At 41.0% G+C, this 14,696-nt stretch overlaps 1 protein-coding gene across 3 annotated transcripts; it reads right to left on the bottom strand.

The window, feature by feature from the left end:
* Positions 1-20: 20 nt before the first annotated feature.
* On the bottom strand, positions 21-3,538 carry LOC129378155 (putative ferric-chelate reductase 1). 3 transcript variants are annotated; one of them, XM_055058429.1, is made up of 8 exons: positions 3,412-3,538; positions 2,141-2,371; positions 2,022-2,068; positions 1,725-1,913; positions 1,523-1,618; positions 1,267-1,402; positions 1,020-1,163; positions 21-502 (listed from the first exon to the last, which is right to left on the bottom strand). In XM_055058429.1, the coding sequence occupies exons 2-8, from the start codon at positions 2,367-2,369 to the stop codon at positions 459-461; spliced, it is 885 nt and encodes a 294-aa protein (XP_054914404.1). In that variant the 5' UTR covers positions 2,370-2,371; positions 3,412-3,538; the 3' UTR covers positions 21-458. The 3 variants fall into 3 exon arrangements, with proteins under 3 accessions (XP_054914404.1, XP_054914405.1, XP_054914403.1); XM_055058430.1 differs by having other exon boundaries at positions 2,022-2,075; positions 2,151-2,371; XM_055058428.1 differs by having other exon boundaries at positions 2,022-2,371.
* Positions 3,539-14,696: the final 11,158 nt, after the last annotated feature.

Here is a 14,696-nt window from a genome sequence, read left to right as displayed (position 1 = left end):
AAAACTGTTGGACCAAGTGGTTCCTGGAGAAAGAAATATTTATTTACATTTTGTTGCAAACAGGTTTAGCAAGTATTTTTATTTTAAAATATATTTGCCATTAGGAATTTTTATTTATTTGTGCAAATGTTTAAATTACCTTCCACCAACAGTTGGTACCACAATTAGCATTTGTTTTTATCAACAAACCCATTCACATTAGCCAGTAAAGGCTTCATAGTTCAGGAATGACACAACAATTACAACAAAGAATAAAATCACATAAAATCAGAAGGAATCAGATTGGAAGTGTTCAACATGCACCAGTAAAATGGGCTTCAAAGGCAGCCAGACCTTTCAACCCAAATGCTGCTATGCATGATGAGGTAAGCTGGTGAAAATCATGGCGACTTGCTTCAGGCCTCTTGAAAAAAAAAGTCTGTTTTCGTTCTCTTGTGTCGTGGTGGAGGTCAGTTGCTTCATGCTGTTGTGAAAGCCAGCATTGACACAGTGACCAGCAGGACTATAGAGAAGACAAAAGAACAAAGAGATTAATTTTTGGGGGATATTTTTTACATTGTTAGCTAACAGGTTTAGAAAACTACAAAAATATATATATATATGTGTGTGTGTGTGTGTGGGGGGGGGGGTGTGCTGCGCAAAGCCTTCGAACACTCTACGACATATTCATTAATGTCTATTTTAATTTCAGTTCACTTTTTATCAAATCATAAGTGAAACAGAACTAATTATTTTAAGAGTTATGACAAAACAAATCAATCTGCCTAGTTTATACAAAACAATAGGTAAGTCACCTGGAGGTGACCATATTTTTGCATGGTACCACAGGTGGAGAGCCGCTTCCTCATCACCCTAATCTTTAGCTCTGTCTTTGTTTCTCTGATTGATTTAAGTCAGGCATCTGGCTGAACCTCTGCATACCAAATAACTTTTAGAAGTCCCATATGAAACATCAACAACCTTACTTTGACGTGTCGTCTGACACATCTAAGCCCTGCTTTCCACTGCCATTAGCTTACCTGGCAAGAACGAGTGTGTGTGTGTGACCGGGTAAGCAGACGAAGTGCTGTTGCTCAGCAAATTGCTGACGTTGGCTGTAGGGTCGGAGAGGTTCACGACAGGCGTTAGTATTCTGAAGCTTGCTGTTCCTGGTTGCCCAGAACCTAAGACAACGTGCAAGAAGACGTCCAACTTTAATACCAATGAATCATCAAATTCTCTCTGAGCGACAGGAAGATTGTTTGAGTGCTGAGAGTGATTCCTTACTGGAATCGTAAGGCCCAGTTGTAACGGACAGGGAGTAGCCTGCTGCTCGTGTCGTCGTGTCAGGAAGAACGGCTGAAAATGTACACTGGATTTTGCCTGAGTTGATTGATCCCCGCTGATTGCTTGAGTCCAGCGACTGAAGAGAGAAACAGTTTAATTAACTGAAAGTGAAACAATGATGTCCATGCGAACATTGTGTTGCACAAATTGATGAATATATCCACACATCTACTAGTGCTACAAAAGCTTTGCTCACCTCTGTCAGATTTAGAACCAGATTATTGATGAAGCCGGTGAAGAAACGGACAGCACCGTTGTTGTTGGCGCAGATGTAGGCTCTGTGACGGGCAGTCTGTTGAAAAACATGACATTGTTTTATTTTCCGTCTTTCAAACTATAATAGTGCTGTGTCTCAGATTTCATAACATTTTAATAGAAAATCATAAAATGTGCACTACCTGAGATGCAGTACTTGACACACCAGCAGCAATGTAGCCGTCTGACTGTCCTGAGAGCTCAAAGCTGTAATTTTGGCCACTTTGTTGCTTGGCAGAAAGGAAATAGCAGCTTCCAGAAGCGGGACTGCACTCTGAGGGTTCAGCTGCACAGAGCTTTGAGGAGCCGCATTCTTGACGAGAAATAGTGGCCTACAAAGGTGACAACATGAATTTTAAGTATTGCACTGTAATAACCTTACAATGAGCCTCATATGTGATCGCTTTATTTTTTTCAAGGAAGTTATTTCTATTTCTCACCACTGCCGGGAGAGTGTTTGGTGCCACTGTAGTTGCGTTGCTGGCTGCCACTGTGGTTGCGTTGCTGGCTGCCACTGTAGTTGCGTTGCTGGCTGCCACTGTAGTTGCGTTGCTGGCTGGTGCCACTGTAGTTGCGTTGTTGGCTGGTGCTACTGTAGTTGCGTTGTTGGCTGGTGCCACTGTAGTTGCGTTGCTGGATGGTACCACTGTGGTTGCGTTGCTGGATGGTGCCACTGTAGTTGCGTTGCTGGATGGTGCCACTGTGGTTGCGTTGCTTTGAGCAGAGGTGGCCATAAATTCCAAGGATAGTGTCACCAACAAAAAACTGAGGATCAGTCGTTTATCCATGCCTTCAGGAAAGGGAAGATAATTTAATTAAGCAATGCAAATACAAAATTAGCTTCAGTTGGATGCAAAATGAGATTTTCTTTCAAGGTGAAATTGTTTAAAATGTTTGTTTTTTAAAGTATCTTACTGACAATCTGGATTAAAAAAATGTCTGTTATCACTTTCAGTGTCATTCTTTAATAGCACAAGGCCAAGTCGAGCTGCCATTGGCTGCAGCAGAACAAAGTGTAGGTTCTGCTGTGGCCATCTCTGTTTAATGACTTCACTGTCATTGAGCCACTCTGGGGAAAGCTCAGTCATTCAGCTTATGCTATACAGCCCAGGAATTTACTGGAGCTGGAGGCTTTTTGCAAAGAAGAACAGGCACTTTCAACACCAGAGTGATGGTTTCGGGGAATCTACTACAACAGATTCCAAGCAGTCACTGATGTTAAAGGAGGGAAACATGGTGTTAGGAATTGAGTTGTGTTAACTTTTCATTTGAGTTGTTTCTGTTGAGTTTAGGATTTACAGCTGTTTGACAGTAAACCTCACACCCTGCCCACTAACAATGAGTGAAAAGAAAATTTTTGTGCCATATATGAAAATTCTGTTCCACAAAACAGATTTTGTGGAAATCTGTTTCCACAGATGGGAAACATTGAAAAATTATTCAGTGTTTCCCAAGATGCAGAATCTGTAAAGGTTGTAAAATATTTTATGACATATATATATATATATATATATATATATATATATATATATATATATATATATATATATATATATATATATATATATATATATATATATATATATATATATATATATACGCACAAAAGATTAGTGCAACTCAGAAAACAATGTATGAATGAAAAAATAAAAAAAGTTAATAAATAATGAATTTTTACTCTTTTAAATGACCAGGTGAGGAAACTTCTTTACACATTTAAAAGCATTTAACACTTCTACCTCTTTATATGGTTGAAACAGTCTTTTTTGTAAAATAATAGAGTAATATAAAAACTCTTTGAAAACAGGCAGCGGTTGCTCTTGTACCTACCTGTAGATGTTATTCTCCTTAATGCAAAAGATTAAGTCCTTGAACAGAGGTGGTTTTATTCCCAGGGATGAGTCGCACGTCGCTTTTATCCAATCTCTTCTGATTCCCAGGTGAATATGTGACATTTCTTCACTCTGGACCACTATTTAAGTCCCACAAAGAGGGAGGAGACACTGCAGTGAAAGAAACTGTTACAGGTGTGGTATGTTACCTGGTGAGTTTACTTGTTTAAAGGTCTTAAAGATGGTGATTGTGTCAGAGATTTGCTAAAAAAACAAGATTACAAGATTACGCAAGCATGAGAAATTTGCATACTTCTAAAGCTCATTTGACTTTGTAAAATTTGAACCTTGCTTAAAAAAAAATCTAGAATTATTTTACTTTAAATCTCTAAGCAGATTAGGTCATGGAAATGTGTCCAGCGTAGATTAAGTGAACATGTGGGAACTTCCCTCAAAGTGGAAAAATGTTTAAAGAAAATGTTAAAAATAGAACAATACAAAACAGGACCAGGTGATTATTTTAGGAAGATATATTTATTTAACTATTGAATAAGTAAGTATTGTATTAAATAACATGGACTAAAATATTTGTGCACATTTTAAAATGACCTCTACTGACACTAATCAGCTGGTAAGGCCTTTATAATTTAGAAACTGTGACATAACTAACATTATTATTACAGCAAATAAGAAAAGGTTATGAAAAGTAGTAAGAAAAGAAGATTTTCACATGGGCCCATATAACAGGCTTCTAAAGTAATCGGAACTTGAGACCTAAATGTTGTTAAGCCTGGTGATACATTTTGAGGTCTTTAAAGAAAACAATTAGTTTCTTCGTCATTTGTTTTTGTTCAGTTTTACATTCCTCGACAGAGATGGGTCGGGACGCAATGGCTTTTTTCTCACATGGTGGAGATAAGTTGCTTCATGCTGCTGTGAAAGCCAGCATATTCACGGTGACCAGCAGAACTGTAGGGGAGAAGACACAAAAAGAAGTCAGATATTTGGTGCTTTGGTCATTTTTAATATGATATTTTAAAAATAAGGACTTGAGTCCTTATTTAGTGGCATAACATCCAATTTTCAAGTTCGGCACCTGGGGATTTTACTGATAGATGATAATTCCCGGGTCTTCATCATTTTTGGGGGACTTTAAAATGACTGGCGCGATGCCTGATGTACGGCAGCCTTTCTCCTCCTGGAGCTGCTGGAAGAGAGCTGCAGGAGTATTTATACAGGTAAGCACATAGCTTACCTGTATAAATACTGTGAGTGTAACTTTATGGACAAACCGCACAATGAATTTCATATCATCCCGGTCTCAACAAACGGGAGGCGGAAATCCTATCTACCAGCCATGGCGGTACTTGGTTTCTGAGCGTGACGAACAAAGGTGCCGTAAATATCACGTATTGCTCCCCCGCCGTTCTTAAGTTCATCCCTGATCTACTGGTCGTCTTTCCCCTGCTGGCTTACATTCGTCTATCTCCTCCCCTCCAACCCCATCTTATGTCACTTCACTCCAGGCAACATTTCTTGTATTCTCAAAGCGTGACCGGTATGGGACAAGGTGAGAGAGTTCATCTATCAAACTCACTGAGGATGAATACATAAACTAAAAGCTGGAGGTTTGACATTTTTAGAAGCATATTTGTGAGCCTGGCTCTTCACTGTTAAACTGAATAGAATTTCAGATTTTTGCATAACTTTTCTTCAGGTTAACGTAGAAAGTGAGCTATTATTGTCACGGGTTAGTTTTCTAAACTACAGAAAAGTAACTGTTAGGGAAGCTCAGAAATGGAAAAACTGGACTGATAATGATATTATGATGATAATAACATTGGTGTTATGCCTCATTTTATCTTCTAAAATTTTTTTACGCGATTACTCGATTGTTGGTAAGAGTAATCAGCAGATTACTCTTACTGCCTTAATGTTTTAAGGCAGTGAGCCTTTAAACATCCGTTTACAAGGCTCACTGCGGGAAAAAGGCACCCAGAGCAGTCAGACAGCAGGTGAAGCGGCGCACAATTCCCAACACTCTTCTGGATGAGCGTCACTGTCAGAAAGCTTCGCAAAATTAACCGAAGAATAATTTCGGTCATCACGGTTTTGTCTAAATTAGGTGATTTTTTTACCAGATTATTTTTCCATTTTGCCAGATCACATAGTTTATTTATACCTGAAGTGAAAAGTCAATCCAGTGGATCGGTTTTGGAATCGGTAGCAAAAAAAAAAAAAAAAAAAAAATCTGATCAGAGCTTCCCTAGAAAATTCAACAGAAGTGGAAAAATGTTTCAAGAAAGTTAAAAGAACAATAAAAAGGCTGGACCAAGTGATTCCTTCAGGAAGATGTATTTATTTCAGTTTGAATAAATTAGTTGACAAAAGTATTTTATTAAAAATATATATTAAAATATTCCATTTGTGCACATTTTTAAATTACCTTCAACATGTTTTGCCACATTTAACATCTTCATCGTATTAACATGTCCGTACACATCAGCCATTGAAGACTTTATATTTTAGGAACTGCTAAATAATTACCACCATTATTACAACAAAATAAGAGAGGAAGATTTCAACATGCTGCAGTGAAATGGGCTTCAAAAGTAGCCAGACCTTGAAACCCAAATGCTGTTCAAACATGATGGCATATTTTAGACTCTTGAAAAAAAAAATGTTTTTTTTTCCTTATATGTGGAAAAGTTTTGCATTACTCTGATATCACAGAGAATTCCAGTAGTGCTAAATAGTTTAATAGAACTAAAGAAGAAGCTTTTGACATAATTTCTCTTTTGATTCAGAATCACAAAGGGGTTGCAAACTTCTCAACAAGCAGTGGAGCCGAGGCTTGAAGAGTTGTTCTTCTTAGAAAAAAAACAAAAAAGCAATCACTGAGTCAGCACAAAATGAATCCCACCAAAGTAGGAAAATCCATCCAAGACCTGATCCATGTTTGATCTTAGTCGTCTGTGTTGGTTGACAGAGACGTCACAGACTTTTTTCCAACACGGCGGAGATACGATGCTTCATGCTGCTGTGAAAGCCAGCATGGACACGGTGACCAGCAGAACTGGAGGGGAGAAGACACAAAAAGAAGTCAGATATTTGGTGCTTTGGTCATTTTTAATATGAAGAGCCAGCGGATTTACAGAACATCTGGAAAGCCTTGAGAACGGTCTTCATGTGAGACTTTGGCAAAAAGTAAAAGTAAAGATAAAAAGAGGAACAACGATTTACTGACTAAACACACATTTAATCAGGAATGACGTAGGCAGGTATTAGAAACTAAAAAATGTTTTAGTTTTTTCTTTTTTGAGAAAAGAGTAGCTACTAGTTTATTGAAAAAAATGGCATGTAAACAAAATATGAATACCTTTCTTTATCCATATTAGCTCTATAACAATCAAGCCTCTGTCACGACAAATCATAAGTTGGTGGCATATTTCCACTAGTCTCATGACTAACCCTAACCCAAATCTTAGCGTTTGGAAGGCCTCTACCTGATCTCACTAAGGTTTAGCCCCTATATTGTCTCCCGGGCCTTGGTGTCATTAGCTTACCTGGCAAAAATGACTGTGCGTGTGTGACCGGATAAGCAGAGGAAGTGCTGTTGTCTCCGAGCAAATTGGTGATGTTGGTGGCCGGGTCAGAGAGGTTCACACGAGGTGTTAGGACTCTGAAGTTTGCGTTTCCCAGTACCTCGGAAGCTGAGGAAAGATGCAAAAACACAAAACAATTTCAAACAGTGACACCAAATGACTTTGGTGAATGCCGGAAGTGATGTTGAAATTGCGTGAATGGCTGAAGTGTTTCCTTACAGGGATCGTAAGATCCAGTTGAGATAGACAAAACATAATCTGCTGCTCGTGTCGTCGTGTCAGGAAGAACGGCTGAAAATGTACACTGGATTTTCCCTGAGTTGATTGATCCCTGCTGATTGCTTGAGTTCAGCGACTGAAGAGAGAAACAATTTAATTAGCTGAAAGTGAAACAATGATGTCCATGCAAACATTGTGTCGCACAAATTGATGAATATCTCCACACATCTACTAGTGCTACAAAAGCTTTGCTCACCTCTGTCAGATTTAGAACCAGATTATTGATGAAGCCGGTGAAGAAACGGACAGCACCGTTGTATTTAGCGCAGACGTAGGCTCTGTGACGGGCAGTCTGTTGAAAAACATAACATTGTTTTATTTTCCGTCTTTCAAACTATAATAGTGCTGTGTCTCAGATTTCATAACATTTTAATAGAAAACCATAAAATATGCACTACCTGAGATGCAGTACTTGACACACCAGCAGCAATGTAGCCGTCTGACTGTCCTGAGAGCTCAAAGTTGTAGTTTTGGCCACTTTGTTGCTTGGCAGAAAGGAAATGGCAGCTTCCAGAAGCAGGACTGCACTCTGAGGGTTCAGCTGCACAGAGCTTTGAGGAGCCACATTCTTCACGAGAAATACTGGCCTACAAAGGTGACAACATGAATTTTAAGTATTGTACTGTAATAACCTTGCAATGAGCCTCATATGTGATCGCTTTATTTTTGTCAAGGAGGATATTTCTATTTCTTACCACTGCCAGGAGAGTGTTTGGTGCCACTGTGGTTGCGTTGCTGGCTGGTGCCAAATTTGTTGCAGAAGCTGGTGCCGCGTTTGTTGCAGAAGCTGGTGCCAAATTTGTTGCAGAAGCTGGTGCCGCGGTTGTTGCAGAAGCAGGTGCCACGGTTGTTGCAGAAGCTGGTGCCACAGTCGCGGTTGTTGCAGAAGCTGGTGCCACAGTCGCGGTTGTTGCAGAAGCTGGTGCCGCGGTTGTTGCAGAAGCTGGTGCCGCGGTTGTTGCAGAAGCTGGTGCCACAGTGGTTGCAGAAGCTGGTGCCGCGGTTGTTGCAGAAGCTGGTGCCGCGGTTGTTGCAGAAGCTGGTGCCACAGTGGTTGCAGAAGCTGGTGCCGCGGTTGTTGCAGAAGCTGGTGCCACAGTGGTTGCAGAAGCTGGTGCCACGGTTGTTGCAGAAGCTGGTGCCGCGGTTGTTGCAGAAGCTGGTGCCACAGTGGTTGCAGAAGCTGGTGCCGCGGTTGTTGCAGAAGCTGGTGCCACAGTCGCGGTTGTTGCAGAAGCTGGTGCCGCAGTTGTTGCAGAAGCTGGTGCCGCAGTTGTTGCAGAAGCTGGTGCCGCGGTTGTTGCAGAAGCTGGTGCCACAGTGGTTGCAGAAGCTGGTGCCGCGGTTGTTGCAGAAGCTGGTGCCACAGTCGCGGTTGTTGCAGAAGCTGGTGCCGCAGTTGTTGCAGAAGCTGGTGCCACAGTTGTTGCAGAAGCTGGTGCCGCGGTTGTTGCAGAAGCTGGTGCCGCAGTTGTTGCAGAAGCTGGTGCCACAGTCGCGGTTGTTGCAGAAGCTGGTGCCGCAGTTGTTGCAGAAGCTGGTGCCGCGGTTGTTGCAGAAGCTGGTGCCGCGGTTGTTGCAGAAGCTGGTGCCACAGTCGCGGTTGTTGCAGAAGCTGGTGCCACAGTGGTTGCAGAAGCTGGTGCCGCGGTTGTTGCAGAAGCTGGTGCCACGGTTGTTGCAGAAGCTGGTGCCACAGTCGCGGTTGTTGCAGAAGCTGGTGCCATTGTGGTCGTACTTGCTTGTGATGTCATGGTGTCCTGAGCATTTGTGGCCATAAATGCCCAGGATAGCGTCACCAACAGTATCAGTAGTTTATCCATGCTGTCTGGAAAAGGTAATATAGCTTCATTAAGTAACATAAGGGTTTAGCTTCAATTATGTGTGAGACCTTCAAAAAGATAATCAACTTGCCAAATTTTCTAAAATGAAAAAAATTCAAATGAATAAGTTTTGCATTATATTCCTAATAATACATTTTATAAATATTATGAAGTATTTTCACAGTAAATGCCACAGAGAAATGTCTAAATAAGGAGTTATTTTATATCGCTAAAGAACTTCTAATTAGCAGTTATCTATGCTTCTTTATAGGATTAACACTCCCCAGACGGTTAAAACAGTCATTTTTCTTTTTTTGTCATAATATAATAGCTGCTGCCGCTGTAAAAGAATATCACAAGGAAAAATGAAAGTGGTTGTTGTACCTACCCGTAAACTTTTTTGTCCTTAGTGCAAAAGACAGTTCCTTAAGATGTCTCGTATATGTGGTGTTTAATCCCCGGGTATGATTTGCAGGTGGATTGTTGGAGATGTCTTCTGACGCCCAGGTGAATGTATGACACCTGTTCACTCCGTGTCACTATATATCTTCTAGAGGGAGGAGACAGGTCAATAAAACCTGAGCTAGATGAAAGAACGGTTATAGGTGTGGTATGTTCCTTGGTGAATACTCTGTGAGGCCCACCCAAAACACCGGTTTGATTGTGACAGAGGAAACATGTCATTTCTTTCCTAATTTGATTCAATTACACAGGCAGTGAGGTAAGAACATTCTTTTGAAGTGACTGGAAAAATGTTTCAATTTACGTCACCCAATTAACTTGGACTTATTGACAGTCTAAGAACACTATAAAAACAGATCTCGGAAAATAATAAGAAATTGAAGTGAACAACTGAATAGGTGGAGAAATACTCAACTCACAAAATGGGGAAAAAAAACTGATTACATGAGTTCAATCAAAAACAGCAAATACAATAGCATTTTGCACAGAGACGATGTTTGAGCTCGGAAATGTGTTTTTTTTTCTCCCTACATTTTTACCTGCAGCTGAAGGGATGTTCAAACTTTATGAGATCAAACTTTTTTTAATAAAATAAAAATCTATTTGAAATTGATGGACTAGTTTAGATGTTTTTGAGACTTTCTCGCAGCAGCGGGCCGTCCTTGACCACCTTCGCTTCCCAATGAATCGAGCTGCTGTGGATTCCACATTTGTGGTTGCCAAGCTCTATCGTCACTTCTATTCTGACCAAGTGAAAATTGAGACGAGTCTTAGACTATTGTTAGTCTTAGACTACCACTGTTGGGACGCAAGAGGTTTTAGTACCAAACTCTGGTATTACGCTACACCCTTTTTGATGCCTCTCTTTCAGTCAAATAGAGAAGATTTATTTTTTTTCCTGACAGGTCAAAACACTCTGAACACGTCTTCTTTTTTTTTTTTGGCCCCAGGATGTGATGGTAATATAAAGCAATGACACGAGCTGATCTTCAAAACCAAACACAATGCAGAAAACTGGTTTGCCAGTGGCAGTGCAAGATGCTATTTAGTTTGACCCATTGTGTTCCTTGGTTTCTAATTGACACTCTGAACACAGGCAAGTCTCGACATCTTTGGGCCACACCTTACTCCAAAGGTGGAGTTTGGTTGCTCATCCCAAAGCTTACGTTGGTCTTCTTATTTTAGAACAGTTTGTAAATCTTCTTGCTGCGTAATAGGTCTGGTTGGCTTATTTTAGGCTGTTTGGCTTTTTTCTGTTTAGTTCTTGTCACCATCAACATCTCCATGTATTTGTTTGTACTTAGTCATGAAGCCCCGTCATCCATCCTCAGGTGGCTGCAGACTCTGATTCCTGACAGGTGTTCAGCATTGGCTCGGTTCCGCCCCAATTTATACGCTTGCCAACTTTGCTCAATTTTTTTTTTTGTCATACCTTTCTGTCCAGTTCCTGTAAGCTTCCAGTAATCCCTAATGTTGACGTTTTAATTCAATTAAGACATTGTGTCCAACCTGTATTCTTGTATTTGTATTCAGCAGTAGTCAGCAGACTGGTGAATTAGATGCCGGGACTTGAACTCAGAGACTTGTTGGTAGAACAAGAGTCCCCGGTCTGCCATTCTCCAACTCTGCACCTGCTGCCATCGCAATCGGTGTCACTTTGTTGGATCACTGGACTTTCTAATACCTGTGTTACACCTTCACATCAAACATGAATCCCAGCATCTTCAGCCTAACCCACATTCCTATGCTCTGTCATCGGACCAGAAGTCATGAGAATGACAATGCCGATGCTGCTAATCCCTTATATTCCCAGAGTTCCCAGAAAGGATTAAGGAAAATTAGCTTCCTGTTTCCCAGGGGCTCTGAGAATCACAAGCCTCTCATAGATTCTCTGTCTTCGAAGTCCGACGATGTGCCTCTATCACATCAGACTGAGGTTGAGGTTTTCTCAAACTGATTCCAGACAGTATTAGGGGACTTCGCCGTTGGCCAGCCTCACTCAAACTGGTTAATCTCTGGTTTGGTGCGGAGCATCTCCGTTATGGTCCTTTCCTTAATCTTGCGGACGTGAATACAGCCAGGAACGTGGGCAAGGCGTGACTGTGCAAAATACTCTGGTTTGCAGCCAGACTGAACAACGGAGAACCTCGAGGTTGTGGTTTCGAGGGACTCGGGTACATTTGCCTCGTTCAGACCAGCACTTCTCTCTTTGCTACTGTAGCAACACTGATGGCAAATTTACAATAGGCTTAGAGGAGTGGAGGAAGACTTGACAGGTTTTATTTATTTTTTTACTCAAAAGCTGATTCTTTTGCAGCGACTGTGTGATTGTTTTGAACATTCCTCCTTTCGCCAATGCTGCTTTCTCTCTCAATCGTGACGAAAAGAATATTACACGAAATTACACAATTTTTGGGGGTTGGCATTCGCTTGCAGGCAAGCGCTTAAGCAACAAAACACGTGTAAATATTAACACTTGTTCAGGCGGAAACAGAGCAGACCGACAGGATGTCTGACTCCACCACAACACACATACTTCAGCAATAAAAAACAAACGGCTTACGGACGCTCTGTGATCACCGTCCGCTCACCGGCAACGCCAGGGAGCCATCGCTTCAGCTGCCCATCAAGGCTGGTGTGGCAGCAAAACCTACCTTAAGCATTTTCATACTTTGAAATAAACTTTTACAGCCCAGCTCAACATCAGGGGCTTGTTGCGCATGTCAGCTGGAGAGGACAGTTGCAACTTTTGTAAAAGAGTTGAAGGAAGTAACTTTACTTTCTAAAACATATTTATGTTTGCTATTAAAACATATTGGTGTCGATTGATTGTCACAGTCGACAGACCGTCGGTGCTTCTCAGCATTCCCACTCTTGCATAGACCAGACTCATATTCTCCCCTTTAAGTCTTTTCAGTTTTCCACAAACTGTGGCGTCCCGTTCTTCTTCTTCTGTTTTTTCGTGATCAAAGTTTGTGGAAAAAGTCTGATTGTGCTAACCCCGACATTTCTACTCCAAATAAGCATTATTTCTGCTAAGATTTATTACCACAACTGTTATACATTTTTGGTCAAATTGGAGGCATTTAAGAGTATTGTCTATTAGTAGGGTTTTGTCAGTGAGGTTTCAGTTCATCCTGTTTCCCACAGCCGATTTGTTTCATGCACGCCTGCTTCTTTTTTTTTATTTTTTCAGCTGGATTGCTCGCACTCGCTCTTCGACCGAGAATCATCAATTACAGGAGCACAGCACGCGTACCGTTTCCCCACATCATGAGCAGTTCATATGCAGTCAACACCTGACCGTAACGGTGCTGTGTTCACAGATGGCGAAGAGGAATCGGGCCTGTTGAAACCTTTACGAGGAACTTTTTTTTTTTTTGGGAGAAAAAAAGGGGCCTGTTCTGGAAAAACGTTATTTTCTTATTAGTGGTACGTTTTCTAAGAGCTGTGTGAAACTGGTGTTTTCCGATGCCCTGGAGGGGGGGAAGACGGCGCTGCTTGTTTTACGTGTTCTTCTGCTTCAGAATGCTTTATTTATGTTGACAGTTGGTCACAATGCTTTTCCATAATCGGGTGACATGCTTGTGAGCTCATTCGTTGCTTCAGAGAAGGCGTGTTAAGCACAGAGGAACACCTGAAGGCACTGGATGATCTCTAATGCTTGACTAGCCAACTGCTTGCGAATGCTCTGTTCCCACTAACACTACAAATACCTTCAGATTTCACTGCATCTAATGAAATTTAATGAATGGCAGCAGCAGGTTTAAAAAAAACCCCAATAAATTGTTCTAAAAATCAATAGGAAGAACATTCAGAAGAAGCGTTATAAAGTTTGCCACATTTCGATATTTCCAGCCCTTTTACTCTAAAAAAAAAAAGCCTATATATGTATTCAAAAAATGCCAGTATGTCTTTCATCAGATAAATAATTAAATAATGAACTTTAAACATAACACATGCGTGCATAAGTGCAATTTTATCATTCAAATGAAAGCACTTTTTATCTGTATCACATCACATCAATGGGAAAATGTGTTCAGCATCATTTAGTTTAAAGGAGAAAACTCATTGAACCCATAGATGGCTAATTATTGATATCTGATCAGTTGGTTAATGGGCAGCTTCAGCGATACGTTCTGTCCTAACTGGCCATCAGGATGTTCGTGATCTCGATGTGGCCCAAAACGAAAATGAGTTCGACGCTCCTGTCTTGTGATTCTATCTTGATCACTAACATGAAACATGAGACACGGTTGTCTTATTTGCCCAAGGCCGGTCTGAATATCATCTTAAAACAAATATGAAATAGCAAACCCTCAAACAAGGCAGCCTCCAACTTATTTATATAACGTCGCCATTCTTGCAGGTCATTCCATCAGACGCAACGAAAACAGTCGTGTAGATAAAGACTGTTTGGGTCTCTCCGTCCCATTCGCGACCCCCACGTTGTCAAAGCAATATGGAATTAGGTGAGCGCATGAAACAACACTGAAACTGGGCAGACCTGCCGAACGGCAGCAACCATCGACGCAGGCGAGCGCCTCGCCGACAGGTCGGCTCTATTTCAACATTGGTTTGTGGCGTTCCTGAAATTCTTCCATATGTTCACTTTGCATATGTCTCGGTCGTGTGCTGCGAGGATGTTGACACCCTTGTCACACGGCACAGTTTGACAAGAATGAAAAGTACACAGACTTTGTGAGATCCGGCTCGCCTGTCTGGCTGCATCATAACCTGCTAAAGCTCGCATCAGCTGAGGAATGCAGCCAGTCAGCAGAAAACCTGCACACTTTTCCCTTGACTGACAAGTAATCGATTCGTCACACACTTAAAAACTGGATTTTGTGTGTATTCATTCAATAGGTATCACTGAAAGCTCCCTCTTCAGTAAACTGAACCTATCCATCCTCTTTCTGTACATAAAATCGATGAGTTGATGGGTGATTTTTTTTGTTTGTTTTTTGAACCAGTTTTTTTTCAGCGTTTTCTTTTTGTAAAACATTTCTAGAAAGAAAATGTGTTGATTTGCTTCCTGTTATCAGAAGAGATGCCGTTTTCTTTTGAAGGTTTATGTTCAGTTGAAAGCAGGTATTTACATACACTGAATAAAA

Source organism: Poeciliopsis prolifica, unplaced genomic scaffold (genome assembly GCF_027474105.1).
Source record: "Poeciliopsis prolifica strain line A6 unplaced genomic scaffold, Auburn_PproV2 SCAFFOLD051, whole genome shotgun sequence".
Classification (NCBI taxonomy): Eukaryota; Metazoa; Chordata; class Actinopteri; order Cyprinodontiformes; family Poeciliidae; genus Poeciliopsis; species Poeciliopsis prolifica.
This window is presented reverse-complemented; position numbering and strand designations above follow the sequence as displayed.

Bases quoted from the DNA above. Each gene is read 5' to 3' on its own strand.
- LOC129378155 (XM_055058428.1), bottom strand. From the start codon at position 2,369: ATGGATAAACGACTGATCCTCAGTTTTTTGTTGGTGACACTATCCTTG. The intron at 1,403-1,522 runs GTGAGCAAAGCT...TTCTCTCTTCAG, and splicing joins TGGTTCTAAATCTGACAGAG to TCGCTGGACTCAAGCAATCA. The intron at 503-1,019 runs GTAAGCTAATGG...TCTTCTCTATAG, and splicing joins CACACACTCGTTCTTGCCAG to TCCTGCTGGTCACTGTGTCA.